The sequence below is a fragment of the Mytilus edulis genome, chromosome 8, assembly GCF_963676685.1.
Source record: "Mytilus edulis chromosome 8, xbMytEdul2.2, whole genome shotgun sequence".
Classification (NCBI taxonomy): domain Eukaryota; kingdom Metazoa; phylum Mollusca; class Bivalvia; order Mytilida; family Mytilidae; genus Mytilus; species Mytilus edulis.
Genome location: NC_092351.1, coordinates 64776946 through 64804060, shown reverse-complemented (window position 1 = coordinate 64804060; position 27115 = coordinate 64776946). Strand labels below are relative to the sequence as shown.

At 31.8% G+C, this 27115-nt stretch overlaps 1 protein-coding gene across 2 annotated transcripts in view; it reads left to right on the top strand.

Annotated features, from left to right (window-relative positions):
• The first annotated feature begins 1148 nt into the window (after nucleotides 1-1148).
• Nucleotides 1149-27115, top strand: part of LOC139486081 (adhesion G protein-coupled receptor L4-like) — a 56767-nt gene continuing 30800 nt past the window's right edge. For both annotated transcript variants that reach the window (XM_071270778.1, XM_071270777.1), the window contains exons 1-5: nucleotides 1149-1391; nucleotides 2795-3063; nucleotides 7273-7448; nucleotides 9313-9446; nucleotides 19104-19366. In XM_071270778.1, the coding sequence (XP_071126879.1) occupies nucleotides 1284-1391; nucleotides 2795-3063; nucleotides 7273-7448; nucleotides 9313-9446; nucleotides 19104-19366 (950 nt within the window). In that variant the 5' untranslated portion in view covers nucleotides 1149-1283. The remainder of the gene's footprint in view (nucleotides 1392-2794; nucleotides 3064-7272; nucleotides 7449-9312; nucleotides 9447-19103; nucleotides 19367-27115) is intronic.

Genomic DNA, 27115 nt, shown 5'->3' with positions numbered 1-27115 from the left:
TGTACACTAAATGAAAGTGAACTGGTAAGTAATCGAATTTATGTCCTAGTGTGTGTTTATCATCCAATATATTTCGAAATAACATGTCATAGATTCATACACACATGTTTATATAAATACTTGGTGTACTTAATCCATTATTTTTTATGTTTCAATCTGTTATTTACTATGTCAATTTATATTTTTCCAAACCGGCCATTATTTTCTTGATACTCAAAGTAAAGTTCGTTTGATTTGCGTCTAGCATTGGTCAAAGTTTTATTGTGATGTGAAATGTTCTTGCTTTCCTCTGAGTTTTTTTTACGTCACGAACAAGCGAACTAGCCTGATGACGTCACCTAAATAAAAGACTTTGCGGTCATTGAAAAAAGACAAAAATATGCTTACATATGGTTTAAAAATCATTAGGATACAAATTCCGTATGTCGTGCAATACGAAATGTCTCCACTCTCGAGAGTTTAAAATTAAATATATTAAAATCTCAGTGAGTCCAGCGTTAAAATCTGAAACGTTTACTGGCTCGAGTAGATAAATACAGTATCAGTATCAGCATCGACCACGTGCTAATATCTATATATAAAATACACGTGAGTGTTTTTCCTAAGATAATGAGACAACCAATTGAATCGAACAAATTTGTCAATGTTAAACATATTCATGTATTAATTGCTATAGTACAAATTATATAAGTTTTGAAAGGAACATATTAAATTATAAAGTTTGTATATCACAATTGTAATTTTGTGTGAAGAAGGATCGTTCTTATTGTCAAGTTATTTAAAAAAAAATCCTTTTTAGCACTTGTAAAATAAAACAACTTGGAATAGAAAAAATATTCAATGGTCTGAACATCATAATTTTTTGTAATTAATACACCTCTCTGAAATTACAAACACAACATAGATAAAAATATGGTATTTAAAAAGGTTTCCACCTGAAAAGATAAAGTTACATTATTGGATTCATCGGTAATACCTCAAATTAAATCTAATTCATGTAATTTTAAAATAACACAGTCAATCGGATATCATGAAAATAAAACACCAAACATAAAAATATAATGGTAACTATACATGGTATATAGAAACATGTAGACATATAAAAGGGTATATATTAAATGAGCACAAGAAAACAAAGGTAATGTGATCCGTAAGGAAGTCGTTTACGATAAATAGAACGAAACTTTAAATTGAGAAAGTAAACATAATGCTTATTATCGAGAGTTAGCAGTAAATTGAATAATTGGTCATTAGTGCACATTACTTTGATATTGGACAAAAATATGTATATCAACCTAGTAGTAACAGTGTTGATCATAGTTAACCCTTTGAGGTTTTGTTTATCTCACTTTCGTGGTGGAACGATAACATGGAGGTACAAAAGCGATCAGGTAATTATTAGACATGTGTTAGATGTATTGGCAACATGATTTATTTGATTGTTATGAAATATTTGGTTAGAAATAAACAAGAGTTACACTGATGTTTACCTTTCCTCGAAGATGACAATATCGAATAAGAAAGACTAGTAATCGGAGCTTTACTTGTTGTATTCAACCAGACTATTTTACTATTTGAGTTATCTAGCTCAGAACATAGTATTTAACACAAGGCGTTGATAAAGTTACTGTTGCATTATCCTCAATTGCCGTTGTTTAAATTTTTGTTTGATTGTTCGTTTGTACATTATATTTACTAATAACTATGGAGTTGTAAGTTTTCGTCAGTATGTTTTTTTTTCGCCTGTTGACACATCATATACTATTCCATTTTCACAACAAAGTGCATTTCATTTTCCAATTTTAATATTAAATGGTTGATATGAAACCATAAATCGATTAAAAAACAATACTATGGTGAAATGAAAAACGACTTCACAAAACACTGAACAGAAAAGAAAAAAAGAAGGGTTGCATTCACGTTCCGGAATGTTATGCAGTTCTAATATACAACTATTGCTAAAAATAATAACACAATGTGATCAATTCATTGTTATATGTGAATAATAACTTTCCTATTAAATCACGTGCTTCATTCGATGTACATAGAACTTAGACTTTCTGAAATGTAAAATTGTCATACTCTAACCTCTAAGTCTTTATTCACTATATGGTCGGATTTACCAATATACGGGACTTACTATTTAAGGCTTACGCACATAAAAAAGTGCAATACAATTAAGATACAACTATTAAATGAATAAAACTTAGCGAGTTTTTAGACATTTCTGTTTACAAAAAGTGTCTATGTTATATTTATATAAAAGTTACATTATTCAGTTTTATTGATATCTCACGCTTGTATAAATCGTAAAACATAACTCATGTTCCTTTTCGTAATTTGAACAGTACTGTTTACCTTCCCAATGCATCCGACTGTGTTACGTTTTTTTGTTTTTTGTTAAAGCGATATGTATTTCTTATTTTTCTAACCATTTGTCCGGTTATCTGTGCAGTGTTGATTTAGTACTTATTTATTTATGTTGATAACAGTCCTTAACCTACTTTTAAATTGTATACCACCATTTTCATTTATAGTGTCGTGAGCGCTGTAAGAAAGCGTATATGTATTGCATAGTACGAAATTCCTTTGAAAAAAGACACATGTAGTTTGCAACGGTGTCTTTTGAGTCTGCGAAGCAGTCACTACACAATTGAGTTATAACTTACAAGTCCCCTAAAACCTTTCGCAATGTAAACAAAAATATGTTCCAAAAATATTTAAAAAGTCACTTTAATACGAAAACAGTGTTATGGTAGCTGATTATGATGTTATTGGTGTAATTCTTTTACAGCGAATATATATCACATATCAACTATCTTTCCGTCGAGACATACAGGACCATTTTTGCAACAAGCTAGACAGTAATGTTCTGATTCACGGAGAAGGTTATTTGGAGACCTTTGTCTTTGGTCGTTTGGGGAATGCGTATTCTCGATCACTTATTAACCAAATGTCTTACTTATGCACTGGATTCAGTGAGGATGAAGATTGGACCTATGGTCAAAACACGGTACTTGTTACTCTGCCTTCCGATTCAACAAACCAGGCTTACCTGTTGAGGTAAGTACAATTAATGTGCCTTTTTGTAGTCACAATTTGCGTAATAATATGACAAAGTATCAACATTTTGCTCATTCAAAAAGATATTCCATTGCAAAGATGTCCTATCATGTTTTGTATTGAATAAAGATGTCTAATCAGGAGAAGCAAAAAACAGGCCTTGAAGCATGACTAGATTTTAACGATTTATACGACACAGTTCACGTCCTTTTTAGTCGATCTTCGAGTCCTCCACGTAAGGACATTATCGTCGTATTATATGATTACCAATGACATAAATTACTTTCATCTTTCATATCAATTTTATTAAGTCTTTATTGCATTTTTAACTGTACTTGTTCTGCAGTTCAGTTGATACAATTAAACAAATACACGACACAGTTCACGTCCTTTTTAGTCGATCTTCGAGTCCTCCACGTAAGGACATTATCGTCGTATTATATGATTACCAATGACATAAATTACTTTCATCTTTCATATCAATTTTATTAAGCCTTTATTGCATTTTTAGTCGATCTTCGAGTCCTCCACGTAAGGACATTATCGTCGTATTATATGATTACCAATGACATAAATTACTTTCATCTTTCATATCAATTTTATTAAGCCTTTATTGCATTTTTAACTGTACTTGTTCTGCAGTTCAGTTGATACAATTAAACAAACACACGACACAGTTCACGTCCTTTTTAGTCGATCTTCGAGTCCTCCACGTAAGGACATTATCGTCGTATTATATGATTACCAATGACATAAATTACTTCCATCTTTCATATCAATTTTATTAAGCCTTTATTGCATTTTTAACTGTACTTGTTCTGCAGTTCAGTTGATACAATTAAACAAATACACGACACAGTTCACGTCCTCCACGTAAGGACATTATCGTCGTATTATATGATTACCAATGACATAAATTACTTCCATCTTTCATATCAATTTTATTAAGCCTTTATTGCATTTTTAACTGTACTTGTTCTGCAGTTCAGTTGATACAATTAAACAAATACACGACACAGTTAACGTCCTCCACGTAAGGACATTATCGTCGTATTATATGATTACCAATGACATAAATTACTTTCATCTTTCATATCAATTTTATTAAGCCTTTATTGCATTTTTAACTGTACTTGTTCTGCAGTTCAGTTGATACAATTAAACAAATACACGACACAGTTCACGTCCTTTTTAGTCGATCGTCGAGTCCTCCACGTAAGGACATTATCGTCGTATTATATGATTACCAATGACATAAATTACTTTCATCTTTCATATCAATTTTATTAAGCCTTTATTGCATTTTTAGTCGATCTTCGAGTCCTCCACGTAAGGACATTATCGTCGTATTATATGATTACCAATGACATAAATTACTTTCATCTTTCATATCAATTTTATTAAGCCTTTATTGCATTTTTAACTGTACTTGTTCTGCAGTTCAGTTGATACAATTAAACAAATACACGACACAGTTCACGTCCTTTTTAGTCGATCTTCGAGTCCTCCACGTAAGGACATTATCGTCGTATTATATGATTACCAATGACATAAATTACTTCCATCTTTCATATCAATTTTATTAAGCCTTTATTGCATTTTTAACTGTACTTGTTCTGCAGTTCAGTTGATACAATTAAACAAATACACGACACAGTTCACGTCCTCCACGTAAGGACATTATCGTCGTATTATATGATTACCAATGACATAAATTACTTCCATCTTTCATATCAATTTTATTAAGCCTTTATTGCATTTTTAACTGTACTTGTTCTGCAGTTCAGTTGATACAATTAAACAAATACACGACACAGTTCACGTATTCCACGTAAGGACATTATCGTCGTATTATATGATTACCAATGACATAAATTACTTTCATCTTTCATATCAATTTTATTAAGCCTTTATTGCATTTTTAACTGTACTTGTTCTGCAGTTCAGTTGATACAATTAAACAAATACACGGTAATACAAAAAGAAGGAAGAACCATTGTTTCAACGAACATTTAGCAAAAATATTTCCTAGTTCTTTTCGGTTATTTTCCCTCCTCTTTAGACTATGATATTTTCGGTTGATTCATAGAAGGTGACTGTATTGTATTTTTAGCTTGGTCTTCGTAAAACGTAGATTTTACTGTCGCAAGTTGAGTTTTCTTTATCTATGCTTAGCGGAGTTAGGAAAAAGTTTTACTAAGGCCAAGCTTAACTTACTGGGATATCACCGTGAACTCGTCATGCTTTACGATTTTGAAAGAAAATTCATAATCAGCTGATTTCATTTTATAGCTAGAGGTAACAAAGGACTAATTAATAAAGGTGTTGGCTGTAATGATTAATGGATATTGTTGTTACTGGGCGTGAGATTGTCACCCAAGGGATTGTTTTTACAACTTTGATAGAAATTATTGTTGAAAAAATGAATTCTTCAAGACCGTTTAAGAGACGCACGTGTTTGAACTAAGAAAACCGTCATAGTACTATCACGTTTAAAGCATAGTTTTACGTCTCAACTTTTTATTTTAACAATGGTCCGGAAAATAAAAATGAAGTATCAGATAAACTATTTCAAGATGAATCCTGTGTTCCAAGAAGTCAAATATAATGATTTCATAATTTGTATTGCGATTTTACAGTAGATATTAAAGTAGATTATAAATTATTGTTATAAGTGAGTGTTTAATTATTACAATGTAGATTAATAAATATATATGTAGAATTATAATAGATAAGAAAACAATTTTGCAAACTGAATTTTTTTGTTAGCAAGAAGAAAATTGTATCTTATAGTAAATTGGCGGTAGTTTAATTGAAAGTTGCAAAAAATATATTGTTTTGGCGAAAAAAGTGGCGATCAAGATAATTGACCCACGGGGAAACCCTGTTTAAAATACAACATGTACAATGCGTTTACTTTTATCAAAATGGCTATCAGGTTATCTAAAGTCTAAATGTCAAATAGTTCTCAAAGGTACCAAGATTATAATTTAATACGCCAGACGCGCGTTCAAAATTGGTGGTTTGTCAAAAACCTGCTTCCTTATATTTGACTTTAATAAAGTTCATCTTTTTAATAATTTGTCGAACATTCGACCAACCCTATGAATACTTTGAAACTAAAACTATACGATCCGTGTTTCAATTTTCGTCCCGTATTCTAGATTGTTTCTTTTGATTATTTTTTTCACTTTCTTTAGTTGTATGTATAACAACATTTACACAGATCCTTCTTAATTTGATATGTTTGTATCGTGTATGCTGTTTACAAATGAAAGACTTTTAACGTTAAAAAATAAATTAAGTGTGCGCATATTTTGGCATTTGCTGTGACAAATTTATCTACTAAGGAGTGATTGACGATATGCAATATCAAAAAGTTATCAAAGGTACCAGGATTATAATTTAGTACGCCAGACGAAAGACATATGCTAAATTAATCTCTGGGCAGAAACAGGACTCAGTTGTTCCATTTCTTAATTCTAATAATAGAGGTACAATGCCGAAGAGCATTTAGGACTCAAAATTCCTAAAGATTTTCCAAAAACAGCTTAGGTTATTTATTCCTGTGTAACAAGAAGAATTACCGGTTAAAGGCCCATAATTATTTCACAGTTTTATTTTTTTACCTCAATTTGAAAGATTTAATTATTATATAACAATCAATTATTGGTATAGCTTATCGTAAATCGGTGAGCCTAGTAAAGATTGCATTACACGTATTGATTGAATCAAAGAAAATGTGATTTTTTATTCAAAATCTATCTGTAATAACGCATTATGAACTACTTAATTGTTTAACAATAATGCATGTGATCAAACGATCGTATGTACAATATGAATACAGTTGCTTGCATAGTTAAACAGACATATGTAAGCTGGAAATACCAAAGCCGCGAATTAGGCCTAGTGCAATATTTGAGACAGACATTTTCTCCATAACACACAGTCTGCTAAACGAGCTTGGTTTTTCCAACATAATAAATCTTTAGGTCATGATCAATGGAGAATATGATTTTGTTTTCTCTAGAAAGATAAAGTATGGTACCCCTTTACTGATTCTACAAAGATGAATTGCGCTAAACTATATGTAAGACTGTTATATATTGCTTTTTAATTAGATGATTAATGCATTTATTATGACGTCTATCATGCAATCTTTTATACTGCCGTATACTTTGACATTGATGTGTAAATAACACTTACTAGGTACAGTGGAAAGTCCTGGATACCGTTAGTTGGTGGTTCTCCTGCATGGATATTGCAACTAACTGTAGATTTAACCATACGTGGGGATATTGGTAGGGTCAACTCTCCACCAATAACTTCTTTACCACCAGTTCTTCGATTAAGATATGGATGTTTGTATTCTTTGTCAATTCCAGGTATTATTAAGTACATGTAACTATAATTTATTTGACCTACCATATACATAACTTATTACAATCGAATATTGACTCCAAAACAGTGAAATTAAAACGCCTTAGATTGTTTTCAAATAATTTCTAATTGTTTAATTTGAGAATATGTCTGTTCATAATGTATTTGCAATGTAGGGTTTCAGAAGCGTCTATATGCGATGATTGCAAGTGATTATTGTTCTTACCGAAATAAGTTTGAATATTATCTCTTTTTTCTTATCATTATGATTGTAATGTTGACAAAAAAACGAAAGTCGGGGTATATATCTAAAATGATCAGTTTCTCTGTATATGATTATAAATATCATCATTTCTCGGATAGCAATCATGACGATAAAAAGAACAATAGTGATGAAACTTCGTATTGCAGTGAACAATTATATGCCGATGTGAAACTGATAGTGCAATTGTCCAAATAGCTCACTTTCCAAACTATTTGCAAAGGAAACATTCAAACAGCGAAAAATTAAAAAAAAAAATGCGCCAAATCTAAAGGAATCTATAAATTAATATGATTTTTTAATCACCATAGTCATGTATATGCGTTTACCATTTGACAATTTTAAAACAGATACCGGTACCATGGAAACTAAAACTTGAGTTGCTTCCTGTGATTGTTTGTGATTATGAATATATGTGTTATATTTTATATGATATGGCAGGGTAGGCGTAGTAAATCTATAAAATTTAAGCATATATAAAGAAAAAACTGCACTACACAGTAATCATTTATTAAAAGTAACAATTGCAAGAAAATACATCAGATCTACAAGAATTTAAAACTCAAACTTTACTCAACGAAACCGATTTAAGACCACTCGTTGTATTTTACATTTTAATATTATTAACTGTCCTTTCTGGTAGTTTATATTACAGGTATACCCCTGCACGTCTATAACTGTAATAGACACTACCAGAAAGGATAGTTAATAATATTAAAATGTAAAATACAACGAGTGGTCTAAAATCGGTTTCGTTGAGTAAAGTTTGAGTTTTAAATTCTTGTAGATCTGATGTATTTTCTTGCAATTGTTACTTTTAATAAATGATTACTTTTTAGTGCAGTATTTTCTTTATATATGCTTAAATTTTATAGATTTACTACGCCTCATGTGCTCTGTTGTTTGTCTGTTTGTGTTTTTCATTTTTAGCCAGGCATTGTCAGTTTATTTTCGATTTATGAGTTTGACTGTCCCTCTGGTATCTTTCGTCCCTCTCCTTTAATGAGGATTATATCATATTTATCAGACAGTAAAAAGTAAAATCACAAAAATACTGAACTTAGAGGAAGATCAATTGGGAAAGTCCATAATCACATGGCAAAATCACACTAAAATTTACTTATAAGTATACGTATTGTATTTAATTTTAATTTTTCAAGGTTGTTAGACGCGCGGACATGATTAGTACAAAACAGGGTGCTTCGAAAACACTTCTAAATTAACATTTCTGATCTGGCGTTGCTAACCATCTCAATAATATATTGGTTGATGTAAAAGCAAGACAGAAGATAACAAAGGAATATTTTACCTCATAAGTCGATGATTAGCTGACAACATGGACAACGCAATGGCTAAACACTTAAAAGAACAACAGTATACAAAACACAACATAGAAACCTTAAAATTGAGCAAGATTAACCCCTTTAAAAGATTTCAGAAAAGCTTCGGAAAGGTAAGCCGATCCTGCTGATTTCTTTAGCACCATCTTCGCTTTCACACTAAAATTCAAAAACGATTTGTTATAACTATGTCATGAAATAACACGATTGGAAAAAATAATATATGTACATTTACATAAGATTCAATGAATTACTTTCATTTTGCAGTCAAAGATGAAGACGGTGATAAAATAAAATGTCGATGGGCCCATCATAGGCCAAACATAACGTTTGGATACTATTGGTGGTCGGAATGTATAGGCATAATATGTCAAACTCCCAGTAATTTCCTTTTGAATAAGGTAATCTTATAAACGTAGCACATTAACCATTGATCTGTATTATACAAGCTTATATTATGAAAATACATATCTTGTTGGATTGGTCTTCAGACTGAATGCAACGTTCTTTTTATTTTTTATTATAATACAAAAACGGAGAAATGACGTTGAAATGATGTACACAAAACAAGTCTTTGTTAATTTCACTTACATGTATGTCTTTTAGCAATTAGTTATATACCAAATTTTAGGGAATGATAATATCATTAAGTCAAAATATAGTCTTTTCCCTCTTTTTTAGTCGTGAAAAACAAATTTACCAAAATAAACAATATAGTCAAATATTGTCTTTTACAAATATGTATTATGAGAGAAATTTCTATTATTATAAGCTAGATTTTTGTGAAATTTAATTCGACCATTGTTCTAGTGTCCTATTAAGACGTATTCAGACCAAAAATTATGATGAGAGGTCATTGTGTTTGTAACAAACCCGGCTCAGATGAGGGCATTTAAAATCGCTCAGGAGTTTTGATTGTTCTGATTTCGTTAAAGAAACTTTCAGAACATGAACTTAAAATTGAAAACACATTTGAATATTAAGTTTATTTTCTGATGTTGTCTTTTAAGTATAACTCTATTAACAGGCTGCAGTACTTATGAAAGTTGGATTTTTAGTCCGTTTTAATTTATTGCGACAATGCTCATTTTACAACAATTTATTTTTAAATTGTATGTAAACTTCATATGCTGCAAAATATATCGCATAAAAATTTCAATTGACCCATTCATTAAGAGGACCAAAATATATCGGTTCACTTTGAGCAAGGGAAGATCGATAGTAACATATTTTAAACTTTTGGAAATGCAATGCAAAAAGACTAATTCTCATTCGGTTTTTAATGTCTGCAATTTTAAAATTGTTATTCCCATATTATCAACATTAAAGAAAACTTTCAAAAATCATAGCTTTTCATTTGCTCAACACAACCAATAAGATTTTAAACTCCTTTTGGGAAAGAGGCAATCAATAAAACTGAAACACACAAACCAAACATAAAATCATTATAAACTGATACTAACATATTCTTCGTTGACTACGTTTGGTGTTAAATACAATAATTGTATATGCTGTTAGGGAAGAATTGTAGTTCTTTAGTCTTAAGTTTTCTATATTTTGTCATGTGTACTATTATTTGTCTGTTTGTCTTTTCTTTGTTAGCCATGACTTTGTTATTTAATTTTAATCTATGAGTTTGACTGTCCCGCCGGTATCTGTTTCCGCTCTTTTAAGAAGCAATTTCTTATTTTGCTAACCGTTCCATTAAATTGATGACATCATCTCACTAGATAGTTAAAACTTTGGTGCCTATGTTGAACTCGTCTATGTCATCGAGCTTGTGATAAAAAAAGATACCACATATACAGTGCCACCATTTTCTACATAAGGACATATCTGAACAAAGCCTTAATATGACAGTTGTTTTCCATTCCTTTGATGTGTTTGAGCTTTGGATTTTTCCAATTGATAAAGGACTTTCCGTTTTGAATTTTCTTCGGAGTTTTTTCTATTTCATTTTGAATTTACATTAAGATTCAGTTGAGAACAAAACTTAACGAAAAAAGAATGATACAATATTTCAGAATTTGCGTTTCCTTTGGTGTTTAACGTCACAGGGGAGAAAATGACGTTGATAACGTTAAAGGATATTTTTTTACGATGACAAACTGATATATTGGGAAAATATGCATTTTTTGATTGATCATAAATTCTAATTTGAAAACTAGTACAATGACGCCTTTTAAAAAAAAATGACATATGGTTTGAATATGCATGAACATTAACTATGCCATTTTTTATTAACAAATCACCGATTTATTTTTTTCTAAATAATATAAATTGTACAATATATCACGTTTTTTTTTAAAATCCTGAACACTAAATACAAATGATTGATTTCCAAATAAATGTTACACAAATTAAGAGCAAACTTATAAAAGAGAAGATATTCTAGATGTTTTTACTTCAGCCGGTTGAAACAAAACAGTTATGAATGTCTGTCCAAGGGATTGAATTTATCAAAGAAACCAACATTTTTGATAATTGTTTCATCAAAAGTTATCTTTAACATATAAAATTGACTAGGTGAAAAATAGCTTGTATGCAAATATTGGTCCAAGTTTCATCGAGGGATCAACACTGGGAAGTATGCCTGTATAAGTTGCTACTGTAAAGGAAGCAGTTAGACCATGGTTTTCATGGAGAAAAATAAGAGTCATCCCACTCAACCTTGATCTGGAAATCATAAAATCTTTTTAGTTACAATATCGAAGAAGATCAGACATCATAAGTAACTGGAGGCATAAAAACTGCCAACAAATAGACAATCAAATTTGAAACTTTTATGTATGCTGCAATCAGGTAAATAGAGGATACCAGAAGACACTATATGGTTACGGTGGATTTAGCTTTTTGAGAGATTGTTACTTGTATAAAAAAAGTTTTATAACTGCTTCTTATATTACACAAGCACATCTCATACGGAACAAATACGAATATAAATACTTTATTTCTCATAAAACTAAAATTACATAGTTATAGAGAACATACATAAATGTAACTATAATGGAACAGTATGCATAAAAAGCCCTGACTTAAATATAAAACAATTCAATAGAGAAAAGAAAACTTCTTTTCTCTATTGAATTGTTTCCAAAATTCCTACAAATTTGCCAAATACAGCTAAGGTAACCTATGCCTGAGGTAGATAACCTTAGTATTTCAAAAATTAAAAATTTTGTAAACATTTAATTTACAAATATAACAATATCAAAGACCCCCTCCTAAACTATAAAAATCGATCATTTACATTAATTATTTCAACATCTCTTTTATTAATAACTGAAAGGAGAAAAAGGTAAATTATTAACAACAGTCATCTTGTGAGGTTGTACATGATAAAGTATTATAATTTGACATGGCTAAGGTTTTAAATGACTTTAAATTGTATGACCTCAGTCTATGTTCTGTAGTAGAGAATTGATAAGAAGTAGTGGTATTGTTAAAGATAATCACATGCGACTTTATCGTTTTCGAATCCACTACTTCTTATTAATTCTCTAGCTTAATCCATTTCTAGTAAAATGACTATATGTTGTATGATCTGACAATGAATCAACGGAATTTCATGAGAATGATTTTGTATTATGTCTTTTTTATTCTCTAATAGCTGGAAATGATTAGATCCACAAAGTTCACATTTATATTTAACTTAATATAAGTTTAATTTAACTTAAATTGTTGTTATCTCCCCTTTTTAATACCAGATTTTATATTTTTTAATAATTATTTCATATCATGTTTGATCATTACAAATTATTTATCTTGATTAGATTTTAGTATTTATAATTTATTCAAGAAGACATATAATCAATATACGGATTTTTTTAAATCTTTTTTGAAAAGTTAAAAAAAATTAATTACCAACATTACTAAACCTTTAATATTTACTTATATAGTATTTAGCAACTGTACTGTTTTACCGACCGTGCGAGGGCTGTATAGCCAGTCAAGGTCGTTAAACACTTCCATTTGTATTTATAAGTTTAAGTCGTTCGATCTACCATGTATCTGTGAAAAGTACAGAAACGATTAAATGCGAAGTATAAATACCTTTTCACGATACTCCTGTTGATGATGATAACATGCAATGCAAGAATGATCTTAATTGAACAATTACATATAAATGATGTGTAAACTGGTTTCCTTTCATATTGTTAAAATTATTTTAACGTTATTACATTTGGCATCCATCGTCAATCAGTCAATAAACTAGTATTATTTGTGGTCCGCATTCTAAAATCTAAGCAAAATTGCTCTTGCTACAAATGTACAATATATGTCAATTATGAAGTGAAACATGTAAGCTGTGCATAGCCGTGATCGTCTTGTCGTTGCCTCAGAAAGCACTGATTGTGATGTTTACAGTGCCAAGTTCAAGCCTAGTACCCGGAATTACTTTTTTTATTGTAATGTTTTTCTCTACCAAAACATTTTTTTTAATCTAAGAGGTATTTATATTTCATTTTTCATGTACAGTTGACGATTTTGTTTCTGGTTTTACTGGCAAAGAAGCGGTTTTACAGTCGTAGCTTACCACACTTTTTGCATTAGAATCAGTTTTAAAAATATTGATGTATATTTGCACCATCTATAATCAAAGAAAGAAAAACTTAGTGATGGTATGATATCATTATAATACTAAAACCAAAAGTAAGCAATTGCTATGATGAAAAGGGAAAGGTCTTGTACATTAAACGTTATAAGTGTAATGTGTACATGGATGTTTTGTTATTAAGGAATTGTGATAATGAGAAATATTTACAATTCCTTAATTCTATAGTGTTGATATGTTTTATATGATAACAAAAACAAAAAAATACATTTTATTGACATCTATTGACAGATATACGCTATAAGGGTGTTATTTCAATATAATTGTATATCAGCACTCGTGGTCTAGTGGTAGCATGCACAGACTACAAACTTAACTGACGAAAATACGCGCCAGTTCAAACCTTTAATTAGTCACTTGTTTTTTGAGAGGATAAAATGTCGTAAGTTAATAGTTATGATATAAGTTATCTCAAGTTAACTTAGAAGTCAGTGGATTCCTGAAAAATAATCCAACGTTAGAACAATAGACTGGCGTCAGAGAAATGGAATAAATATGGATATTTAAAAATGACTACTACATACATTTATTTGTTTGTAAATATTCTTCTTCAAAATTGAAAGACTACTGAATCAATCCAGTTTTATTTCGCGACAAAGGACCTTTAGGTGAATACATTGTCTTGTCAGTTTCCAATACATCAGTACATATACTTGTCCAAGAGAGAAAAGGCGTTATTTGTAGATGAGCAGTAGGCTCGTAGATGACCAGACTATGAATCGATGCCCTTAATTTGAAAATATGAGTTTAGCTGTATATTTTTGGTCAATGAATTCATAAATAAGCAAACACAGAAACGTGTTCATCAATTGAACGTTTAACAGACTAGTCGTTTTGTTGGGTCAGCTAAAACATCAAATTTAAGACATTTTGGTTTTTTTATAATTTAGTGTCGGTGGCATATCTTTGTTTTTTTCTGTCTGTTAAAATAATATGCACCTTTTCATACAGTCATATGTTTACCCTTCACACAGTTTGCCATTGGGAACAATGTAACGGACAAGTCATATTTTCTTAATTTGCCTTTTGAACAACGTTATTGATACGATTTATTCAGGCTGCACCCTTCATCATAGATTATTTCAATATTCAAAAACCAATGTTCTCTCTTTAATAACCATTCTATGTCATATCTTAAACCTTAACAAAGCCTATGGCTAAGGATTTTGTTGTTAGCAATTGTTAAAACGTGTTAACGGATCTAGTCAAATAAACTTTATTAGGTTAACTCGTAAATTACACCCCAGCTCTATTGTTATACTTCAAAGTTTCTATTTTTGAAACACGAGTAAATTGAATAGATCTATTGTTACGAATAACAATGGATTTTGACCACAGGCTGTGACAAGCGGGGTTTCTGGAAACCCCTGCTTCTACATCCCGCAAACAAAGTCCATTGTTATTCGTTACAATAGAAATTGAGTATTCTTTAAATAGCATGACCACAAGAAATTACGTACAATGTTCACTACAAACTGTTTCAAGAAATAAAAAAAACATTTAAGGAAATTCCAATAGCGAAAAAAAAATTAAGCATTTATTTTAAATTAAAAAAATCCTTCAATTACTCCTTTGCTGAAAGTATTATTTTTTTTATCCCAGTCATATGTTTCTATTATAAAAAGGGGGGATTCTAACTCTCGCCCCCCCCCTGTTATCCAGTGGCCGATCCGGGGAAGGGGCTCTGCGGGTTGGACCAGATTTAAAAGATCAATGTATTTGACTTATTTGAACCCCCGCCCCTTTCTTTTCAGTTGGGAACCCCAGCTGGATCAGCCCCTCTTCCGCAAAAGAGAGAGTTACAAAATATTAAATCTGTATCTTTGTATGCTGAGCGTGCCTGGAAGTCGGGTTTCTATTGCAGACACACTCATCCCTTTGTAGGTCTGAATATAAATGTTTATTCTTTCTCGAGAAGAGGGGGGGGGCTTTTTCCCCCCATAAAACCGTAAGATAGAAAATATATTTATGATTACCTTTATTAAACTGATACAGGTAAGTACTTTGGGTTATAATATTATAATATTGCCTTCATCTTTTAAATTAGTCTCATCTACCAAATCCAACGCTTGCTAAGAAATGTCGTCCGTCTCATACCCTTCCATATTGACAACTGCATACAAGGAGCATGACGTATTTTTTGTTTTTAATATGAATACACGATACGGTCAACCTTGACCTGCTGATCCATATCACCCTAAGGATTTATTTTAAATATGCAAAACAACCTTGACATTGGTAAAACATACTCACTTGTCAAAGTGTGAACGAAGATAACCAAAAAAGGTTACTAATGGGTTTTCATGTAATAACAAAAAAATCTTATAAATAACGGTTTGATATTGTCAATAAAATATATGCTATCGTTTTTTTTTCATTTTATAAACAATGTTAACAATATAGAGTTTAGAATGGGGTGTAAGTTAGTTATACACCTCGGGATACGGCATGTCTAAATAAGAAAACCCTACGGCCTCCGGCCGACGGGGTTTCTTATCCAGACATACCTTTCCCTCGGTGTATAACTATTACGGAACGATCGTTTTCATTGTTCAATTCAAACCTTCGACCTCACACCTGCGAAAATAGAACACGCGTGCTATAAGTTGAATGGTATGATCAGTATTCACATAGCCGGTCAAGGTTGCTATAACCCACATCATCGTATTCACGTACATGATTGTGTTCTTGATTATCACATAGTAATTTTAGCTTCAATACAAGTGCATGTAAAATTCATTGATTTCATAATTTTAAATTTCAAAATCTTAACAGTTTTCATGTTGAAATATTTAATTCAACTGTCTCCTCTCAGTTGGTTCTGAATTAAGATATCTACCATTTTATTTTGATTTTCTCTGTGCTGTCTTTATTTTTCAGTCTGGTCCTACCTTTTTTTGTTAGTTTGTCCGGATTTTTTTTACATGAATCGTCATCCTGCCTTTTTTTGACAATTTGCTCATCTTGCCTTTTTATTTCTTTCGCTTTAGATATTCGACTAAGGATAGCGTTATTTTTTTTCTTCAGTTAAATTGGTTTTGTAAAACAAATCCAAAAATTCTAAGTAATTTCATAACATGTAACCAACCATACTTTGTTTAGAGAAAAATGGAGTTGGCAAATAGTTATCAAAAGGATTATACACCATGGCACAGTTGAAGGAAAATTATTGTACGTTACAAACTCCAGCTATATACTTCATGAATTTTAAAATTAACTGTTTTGCTATTCGTGGTTGAAAAACGAACGCAAATTATATACCGTAAATATATAAATAGTTACATAGAAAACAATCAGTGTTTAAAAGCGTGTTTATTCATTTAAATGTATTGATAAAAAGGTGAGTTCCTTCTTGTACATGCATTCGGTCATCCTTATTAATAATTTCTAAACATTTTGTTTATCAGTTTATCTTACATGTATGATTTTGTATTCCATTTTGAATACGCATGCATACTACACGTCACTTTGGGGGATAGTTCAACAATATTATGCAAATCACTATTCTTACGGTATGAAATTAAAAGATTAGTTTTCATCCAATTTAAAAAAATCTAAAACTCTACATTTATATTGTTCCTTATAAACTACGATATTACTCACAAGTATTTATTTATTTTTTTAGTTCCCCACATGCAAAAGAAAACAAAAAATCGTCGATGTAACATTTCAATCTGTTTTACACTAACATGCCTTCAATGCATTCATTTCAATTTCATGGTGATCATGCTAGTACATTGCACACTACGTCTTCGTTCACCTGCACACATGATACGGTTATTGTTGTTTTGTTTCTATATTTCGGGGACAATTTGCTCCGTTTATGATACGTAATTTCTGAATGACCAAACGCTTAGCTACTGTGTAACGTTCTGTGTGTTCGATTTATAGCATGAACACACTAAAAGAGGATTGTGCAACCCGTCCTAAATTATTGTAATTAGTGTACTGGATCAGTATTATGAGATCCTTATTATGAGTAACTACGACATGGAAAGAAATTAAAAGTGGTTCCTTAATCATCCGTATAAAAGCGGCACATGTATTTTATTTTATTTTATCCTGATATTTTTCATAATGCGGTAAAAGATAATTATGTTGCTGTAGTATAATATTTCGACACATTTATTTAATATTCACAAACCATTTATTTTATTCTTTCGACCAAATATTTGTAAACTATACAAATTCTTCGTTTTATGTTCGTAGTAACATAGTACATTTCATTGTCAGTCACCTGTTTCAATTCACGTGCACACTACGATTTTTGTTGTATTTGAATCTTTCGGCCAATGAAATGGGACGTTACAAGTTGTTTGTTTGTGATACGCCAGAATGTTATCAATGAATTCGAACTTTCAATCGCTAAACTTGACTGCATTTCAGAGTTTACGTTGTAATTTTAAAATATTCTCATTTGTTTTCTTTAAAATGTTTGCAATTGTTCAGTTTTAATAACGTTTTTTTATAACAAACAATCGGCATACATATGAGAAAGCTGTTCCTCTTCCAAGCGACTTAATCCGTTCTTGATTTCAGACAGAAATCAAACATTATAGCCCATGAGGAAGAATTAAGAGACCCGCGCATTATCATCATATTTGGCATTTTAAACTTTGTTTTTATTTAAGTAACACTTATTCGTTTTGTTTACACGAAACTCGCGTCAGCTGTTCAAAATTATACGCCTAGTATTTCAATGAGTTTTTTTTTTTATCGAACATAAAAACCTTAGTTAAGTCTAAATCGTTTCTTGACTTTCACCTAGTATTTACAATGATGGTTGGTTGGGAACAATTCTTTACATTGATGTTTTCCAGCTTCCCGATTGGTAATTTCTCATTTTATATATCAAAACTCGAGTAGCGCCTGCATATAACGTCAATTCGCCAAACTGAAACAATAATTCAATGTTTGTGTTTAATATTCAATTTCCTTGATAAAGGGTTGCATGTAAACTTTAAGACCACGTTTTTAACGTTTTCTTCGATTTGAATCATGTACTTATCATAGAACAGACGGAAAAGGCAATACAGACGACATCTTGACAAGTAAGAAAATGTCCGCCCTTGACCTTAGATTTTAATTTGATAGAAATTCCACCATACAAATATCTGACGACCTGGCAAAAATATATACAGATGATATATTTTCTAATTGTATTTAATTTACATGTGTGCTACATTTTAGGTGTATGCAATAACAATGACTTTTTTGGTGAATATTGATAAACATACGAACCTAATCAGCGTATTTAAAAAAATATCAGGCATTGCTTTATTTCCACGATTCATTTTACACAGTCAGTTCATAATCATAAATACAGTCTAAGACCCCTGTGTGTGTAGACTCCATTTATGCAATCGCAATTAATAAAACATTTCTCCACATTTCTTTCTCAGCGTCAAAATAAAATGTAACAGATATTCTTGTTTTATTTTAGGACATGTGTGTTATCACATATAATTCAACCGTAAGTTCTGGATTTTACGTCGTTGCACTACAAATTGAAGATTTTGCCACAGACGAAGCAGTAAATGAATTAAGCAGTATTCCACTTCAGTTTCTAATCGAGGTGACATTTCAGAATTCATCTGATTCATGTGAAATAAAACCAGTATTTGAAACTTTGCATGATATGAATTCTATCATCGAAATTCCTGTATACACTGCATACCATCAGACTATCATAGCAAAAGGCTTGAAGTGAGTAGGATTTCTGTTTATAAATGTTAACCATTATACAGTTATCGACATTGTTTGGTATAAGAGGCCTGTATATGATTCTATTTTTTATGCTTGTATACTCGTTACAGTTGTTGAACTACGACACTTTATGTGCAGATTGATTTACTTTATTTGCAATTAGGTATGATTACGATATCATTACTGTATGTTTAATATTCATGTTTCATAAACATGATTAATTAATGTGACAATAGCGAATTCGAATATAAGTCTTCAGTAAATTATAAGATCATACAAATAGTAACAAGATTATGGTATTTTAACATTTAAAAATGTGATAAGATGTTGCTTGTGGGAAAAGAAACAGACAAAGCGTATCGGTCAACCAATTCATGATCATGGTGAAAGTACAAAATGTATTGCAGATATTTCCAGACTGACTAGTCTTTCGTCCTCATAATCAAGTTTTTTTTCATAGGAGCGTTCTTCTGCAAATGAAGTCCGAATACGTTACCATGCATATGTGCATCGTACCAGTGACGAAAGGTACGAAAGCCGAGAAGGATCATTCAAAATTCTAAATTCTAAATTCTAAATTCATAATTCATAATTCATAATTCATAATTCAAAATTCTCACATCAAAAATTCAGATTCCGATTCCCGCCGTTTCTTTGTCACGTGGTCTCTGCGCCTCAAGTTACCTCGGTGAAGGATGGCTGCTGGTTTAGATGTTATATAGTTTATTGAAATGTATACTAATTTATTAATTGAAGTAATGAATAATAATTAGAAAAAGGCTAAACAAAATTAGCCAACAATTACCAAAAATGTTTAGAAATGAATGGGACTCTTTGAAAAACGGTTTCCAATCAAAAACTACTTTGATAAGTTTAAATTAAAGAAACAGAAGCATTTTTTTCAAAATCTAAATAACCAATACTTTTTTAATATAGAAATATTGTACTATTTATTTGTGTACATAGAAAATTAATGACGCAAGGCTTATTTGACAAATGGCTAGTTTTATTATCTGCAGTTAAAGTTGAACTGTCAGAATAATTAAGACAAGTAACGATGTCTTGGGGTGTAGGGTAATAAAAATTAGTTATGCTTATTTGTTTTGTCTAAAGAGAAAGTAATTAAACTCTATGATAAAGGTCAGTTTGTCAAGATACTAGAAGCTGTGGTACTTTCACGACTGTTAGGAGTTTCCTCGAATGTTTTAATCAGTAAAGATACGGAAGGACTTGGTTTTTAAAGTTTATATGTTTAAACTTTGAAGCTAACGTTGTCAATGCATCTGAAGTAATATAAATTTGTGAATAAACTTGTAAATAGATAACGCAAAGTTCATGGGAATAACCATGAAATTGAATGGAAATGGATAATGTGTCGAAGCGACAACAACCCGACTATAGAGCAGGCATTTCTAACTACATTTGTAATAGGATGCATTGTCGTATTATCGTGTCATAGTATGGTTATGTCCTTCCGTCTGTGTCGGTGTTGCTCCTCCCCTTGGTCACGTTACCATATTTGAATTTATTTCTGCTATGTAATTATCTCGGTTTCAATAAGTTATTGCAATGTCATTTCTCATGAAATCTCCTTTCTGTTACAGCATTTCTTTCCTATAAATTTGTGCTTGCAGTGGCGGATCCAGAGGGGGGCGTAGTGGGCATACACACCCTTTTCTGTTTGCACTTTTTTTGTTGGTGTAAAATGATTAATCAAACTAGACTGTGAACTTTGCTATATCCCGTGTGTTTAATTTTTATGCGACAATTCTTTACTTATAAAGATATTTTTCGCTCGTATTTACTGTTATATTTATGGATAATGTCAAAGTCATGTGATTCGCCACGATGGAGTTGACCCGTGCGTCGAAAAAGCATCACTCAAGTAATTTTGAAATTCAAATTACTATAAGTAACACATTGCTTACGCTGAGTTAAAAAGTATGACACCATCAAAGCGACAAAAGATTTAGTAAGAACATATTTCACAATTTCACTTAACAGAAAGAAATACTCTATTACACTCTCTTAAAAAATAAAGTTCCACATCAATATTATTTACCTACGAAATCAATGTTTAATCCAACACGCCCCAGTCTGTTAATAACATAGCTGAATAATGATCCCCAGTCAGTAAGCTCTAGATAAATTTTGATTCTAAGGTAAGAACCATTGGATATAAAGAGGCAGTCTAAGTTTTGCCTTAAGCAAAAATTCTGGTTGTATATATCTGCATTGAAAACAATAATCTTGTCCGTTTTTTTTGGGGCTATTGAAAACAAACATTCCTAACATTAAATGAACATGATGAATAAAAATCGGGCGTATTTTTTGGGGGCCTTGGTTAACGGTTTGTATGCAAATCCCATATCTGACCAGAGTATCTGTTTCGTCGGACTGCTATATTGAATACTTTTTTTCAAGGCATGACTGCAACCTGCCTGCCGGGTGTGCCCTTTATGTCTCCATTTATTGACCGTCATTCCTAAATTCGTTGTCATTTCAGACTCATTCGTAGCCATTGGTTGATTTGGAACCCCTCACTTCCCTTGTTGGGTGTCAAACATTTGGATAAACATTGCGTGTTTGTCTTTCCTAACTAGTGTCGGGTACATATTGCTTGTTTGTCTTTCTTAACTCGAGTCGGATAAAAATTGCTTGTTTGTTTTTCTTATCTCGTGTGAGGGAGTTTCTGGCTACATTGAAGAACCGTTGGTGGGCTACGGCTGTTGTCTCTACTATGGTCAGATTGTTGTCACTGTGACACATTCCCCATTTCCATTGCCCGGCTTATATCTCGTTTACAACAAGAAGTCTGTTAGGTTATGCTACCTAAACATACAACAAATGAAAATCTTCGATGAACATTTTTACTGGTAAGTCCCACATCAAATACATAGCTTTCATCCATAGGATCCATCCAATCATTTTATAATAGACAATTAATTTGGAGAATACGGCATAAAAAATGTCCAACCCTTACACTTTAACTATTAAATAGGAGAATTTTGAAAATAAATAACTCAGCCTTTATAATCACAAAAATAAGTGGTTTGTTCTGTGGTAGTTTTAAAATAAATTACCTGACTTGCAATGTTTTGAAAATAATTAAATAACTCAGCAGGTCTAATCGAAAGTACGAGATGGCACCAGATTCTTCATAAATTCATCTTTTTTCCCCAAAAAAAAATCGGAGAAAAACTTCCCAAATCTTTTATAAAAGTATATCAAATATTATTTAAATATACTTGAAATGACTAAAAAAATGGTTTCATTTAACATGAGGTGTCATTTAACATGAGGTGTCATTTAACATGAGGTATATTTTCTCAGTAACCCTTACCTCACTTTTATTACAGGGCCATAACTTCATTGAGGCAAATGCCTCATGTAGGAAATTTCAAAATCAAACGCTTGTCTCCATATCAAATTGTGTTCACGTCGAGTGCCTTGCAAGAAGCAAGTTCTTTTGTCCCTGATTTTTCGGGATCAATGTTTCTTAGTTATTTGTCTTTTGTTCAAAAAATTGTCAAAAAATTATTAACACAGAACTTGCATCTTCAGATTAAGAAAGGGTCTGGGGAATACTCAGAAAGCATGATTTTGCATCATTTGTTCTATAGCTTTTTGGGGTGCAGTGGCTTCAAAACCCTTCAAAATTTTGTTTGCATCGCTCCGCTTGCCAAAACTTAAAAAAAAAAAAAAAAGGCCAGATATAACCAAACTTTAAAACTGTGTATGTTTGCCATACATGTATATGCAGTTCAGATTATCAGATTATAGAAGATTCTTTTCTGCAGAGGATGATGATTAATTCTGATTTAATGGTACATAGTGACTTGACTAATGTTTTATACATGTATTATTTATAATTAACAAATAATTTAAAAATTGTATGTTTTCGAATATTATAAATATAGTTGTGAAAATAAATAATCAGTCCCTTGGTTTTATGAAAATGAAAAATCTTGCTTCAATAGTGCAGAAAATAGATAACCTGTCATCCCAGAATATCAAATGGTCGTCCCCTTATTTCTTATTAGATCTTGTTTCCAATTGATTCACCTTTCATGAAAATTTGTTGCCGACGCACTTAAATATGCGTCTGGAATTGAGGTCAACAGCCGACCTGGCGTAGAGTTCAATATTGATTGCATTTAGTTTAAGAATAACTTGTTCTAGTGAATCTAATCAAGATATTACTTGACCTAAAAGGTCAAGATCAAGTGAGCTTTTCTCATCATTTGGATCTGTCGTCAGCTTTTACACAAATCTTCTCCCCCTGAAACGACAGAGCCAACTTAAAAAACAAACTTGGCCACAATGCTCATTGGGGTATCTAGTTTGAAAAATGTGTCCGACGGCCCCGCCATCCAACCAACTTTGCCGCCATTGCTGAAAATATAACGTAGGGGTAAATGCATTTTTTTTGGCTTACTGTAGATTCATTATTATTCGTTGGGTACATATATTCGTGGATTTCGTTGGTACAAGTGAACAATGAATTCAAATTAAATGATCAGCGAATGTCAAATTATATAGGCTTGTACGCAGACTTCCACAAAACCACGAAAGTAAATATCCACGAATATGCAAGTTTTCTGACTGAGAGAAATTAAATCAATTTTGACCACAATCATCATATTAAGGGTATCTAGTTTTAAAAATATATCGGATCACCCCACCTAACAACCAACATGGCTGACATGGCTAAAATAGAAAATAGGGGTAAAATGCAGATTTTTGCCTATCTATACTATTAAACGAGAAGACCTCATTTTGTGTGTCGCCTCTCTTCCTTCCACAATAAATCAATCACATGCCTCTGTGTCCTATAGGTAACATGCATAGTCGCATTTGTCATCCATTCCTATGATTATTCAGATTGAGTTATTTTGGGAGAAAAACGACAAAAAAAGAGTCCGGATATGATTTTTTCATCGGACGGACTTTTAGTCATAGATTAGACTTCCGGTTTGAAAGATGCTCAAATACAACCAATCGTATGATAGATAACAAAAAAATGAAAAATAATTAAGCCAATCAGAGCGTTCTCCATATCATGGTGTTTATATCGCAAGAACCACAACTATTATACCTCCTTATAGAGGACAATTATTTTTCGCGTTTATCTACATGTAAACTACGATTATACTGTCAGGGACTTTCTATGTTAGTATGTTAGTAGAGAAAGTCGGCCCTGATTCTGTCTACTGTTTTCTTTGAAATGTTTACTATTTTAGGGGTCATACCAGTTGTATATTTATAAAAATAAGTAAAACATTTGACACAAATACAACCAATCGTATGATGGATAACAAAAATGGAAAAAAATAAGCCATTCAAAGCGTTCTCCATATCATGGTGTTTAGATCGCAAGAATCACAACTATTATACCTCCTTAGAGAGGACAATTATTTTTCGCGTTTCATATCATGGTGTTTATATCGCAAGAACCACAGCCATTATACCTCCTTAGAGAAGACAATGTTTTTTCGCGTTTATCTACATGTAAACTACGATTATACTACTTTAATATATAGAGACTCTCTGTATTTTGTCAGGGACTTTCTATGTTAGTATGTTAGTATAGAAAGTCGGCCCTGATTCTGTCTACTGTTTTCTTTGAAATGTAACTATTTAAGGAGTCATACCACTTGCATATATATTAAAATAAGTAAAACATGCTCAACTTCATCTAAAACTACCTCGACCAAAAACTTTAACCTGAAGCGGGACAGACACGGACGGACGCGTACGCGGACGGACGAACGAACGAACGGATGTACAGACTAGAAAACATAATGCCCATACATGTGGCATAAAAATCTAATGTTGAAAGGGAAAATAGTTATTTGGCAAAAATGAAAGTAAGGTAGAGATTATAAGTAGGCAGGACCTTTTTCGGGGCGTCGGGTGTTTTTAAGCTCGGGATTTTGGGATTGATCATTACGGGATCCGGGAATATATTTTTAGATTTCGGGATTTCGGGATTTGCATTTCTTTAAATTCTGCATTTCGGGATTTCATGGTTTTAAGCCCGGGATTTCGGGATCAGGACCCCTCCGACCACCCCTCAAATTAGCCTTAGTCATTTATTATACATGATTCATATTGGCATGTTAATAAGGCTCTCAAAAGAAAAGAAAAACACTGCACTAGAAGCATATTTTATTAGACTAATAATGGTCTATATATAAGCAGTTACATTTATTTCATGTTTGAAACGGTGCAAATTGTTAATTTGATTTAACTTTTACTAAAAGAAGCAATGTAGTGTAAGGCCAGACACACGAAAATAATTGAATTTAACAGAAAGGAAACAAATGTCGGACTTTGGTAAAAGGGAGAGGGGTTTTGATACCTTTTATGAAATTCTCCATACATAATATCTTTTACAAAAATCATCCTACAACAGTCCACAAGCTGTATATGCCTGCGATTTCGCGGGTGTGTTCTAGTATCTTTGAAAACTAAAGCGTTTAGAGCAAATCTGAAATGCGGTAAAAGATTTCATGTGGTTATGATATATCTTTCCTGAAATTTATCGACAAATCAGACAACCCGTAATTGTAAGGACACTTTTCAGTTATTGGTTTATCTTGAATATTATTATAGATAAGGATAAACTGTAAACAGCAATAATGTTCAGCAAAGTAAGATCAACAAATAAGCAAACATTAGGCCCTTTATAGATAATTGTAAATTTTGTAAACTTTTACAAAAATCTTCTTCACTCAATCAACTGGGCCAAATAGAATTAAACTTAGCCGCAATTTTCATTAGGGTATCTTGATTATAAAATGTATCCGATGATCCTGCCATCCAACCAACATTACCGCCATGACTAAAAGTAGATTGCTTATTTGATTAACGTCCAGTGGCAAATATTTCATGAATGTTCAGGACGAAAATAAAACATAGGGGTTTTCTGTATAGAAGTCCATGGGAAATGATTAAAAAAACAATTGCAAATGGTTACAACTTGAACACTTAATATTTAAATAATGGGAAGTGGTCTTCAGTAGCTAATGTAAGACTTCACTGCAGGATTGACCTGCTATTAATTTAACTACATTGTATAAGGCCAAATTAAACCAAACTTGGTCTTAATCGTTACATGGGTATCTTGTACTTTTTTTTATGATTTTCACCTTATTTTACATGATTTTCAAAACCACATTAGACACAGGTGAGCGTCATAGGCCCTCAGAGCCTCTAGTGTTATTCATATTGTGCTTTGTGAGGAACTTATTTTACTGCATTCCAATTATCAGTTCTCGGAGACTCTTTTGCCAAAGTAAGGCATTTTGTTCTAGACAAGAAACAAAAAAAAAAACTTCTTGAAATTGTCTCTCAGGCCTCTCATACAAGAATCGACGTGTCAGCCAACTGAAGCCTCACACATATTTCTCGGTGTCGTTGCTTCATGTTCATTTCCTTCGCTACACTTCAAGTTTTGTCCACGGGACACATACATGAATGATGACCTGCTATTCCAACTTGATCTGAGTTTTGGGGTTATAAGTATTGTGTAAGTTTCATAACATTTTGTTGAGGCAAACATAACTTAGAGAATGGAAACGAAAAATTCGGCCATTTTTTCATTTCTAAAAGTCATAACGATAGAACGGAAAAATTGACACAACCCAGATTATTCTTTTCTGTGGTTTGTGGTGCAAAGCATTGCATATATAAGTCTTATATACTATTGGTTGGGGCAAACTAGAGTTAGACAGCGTACGGAAT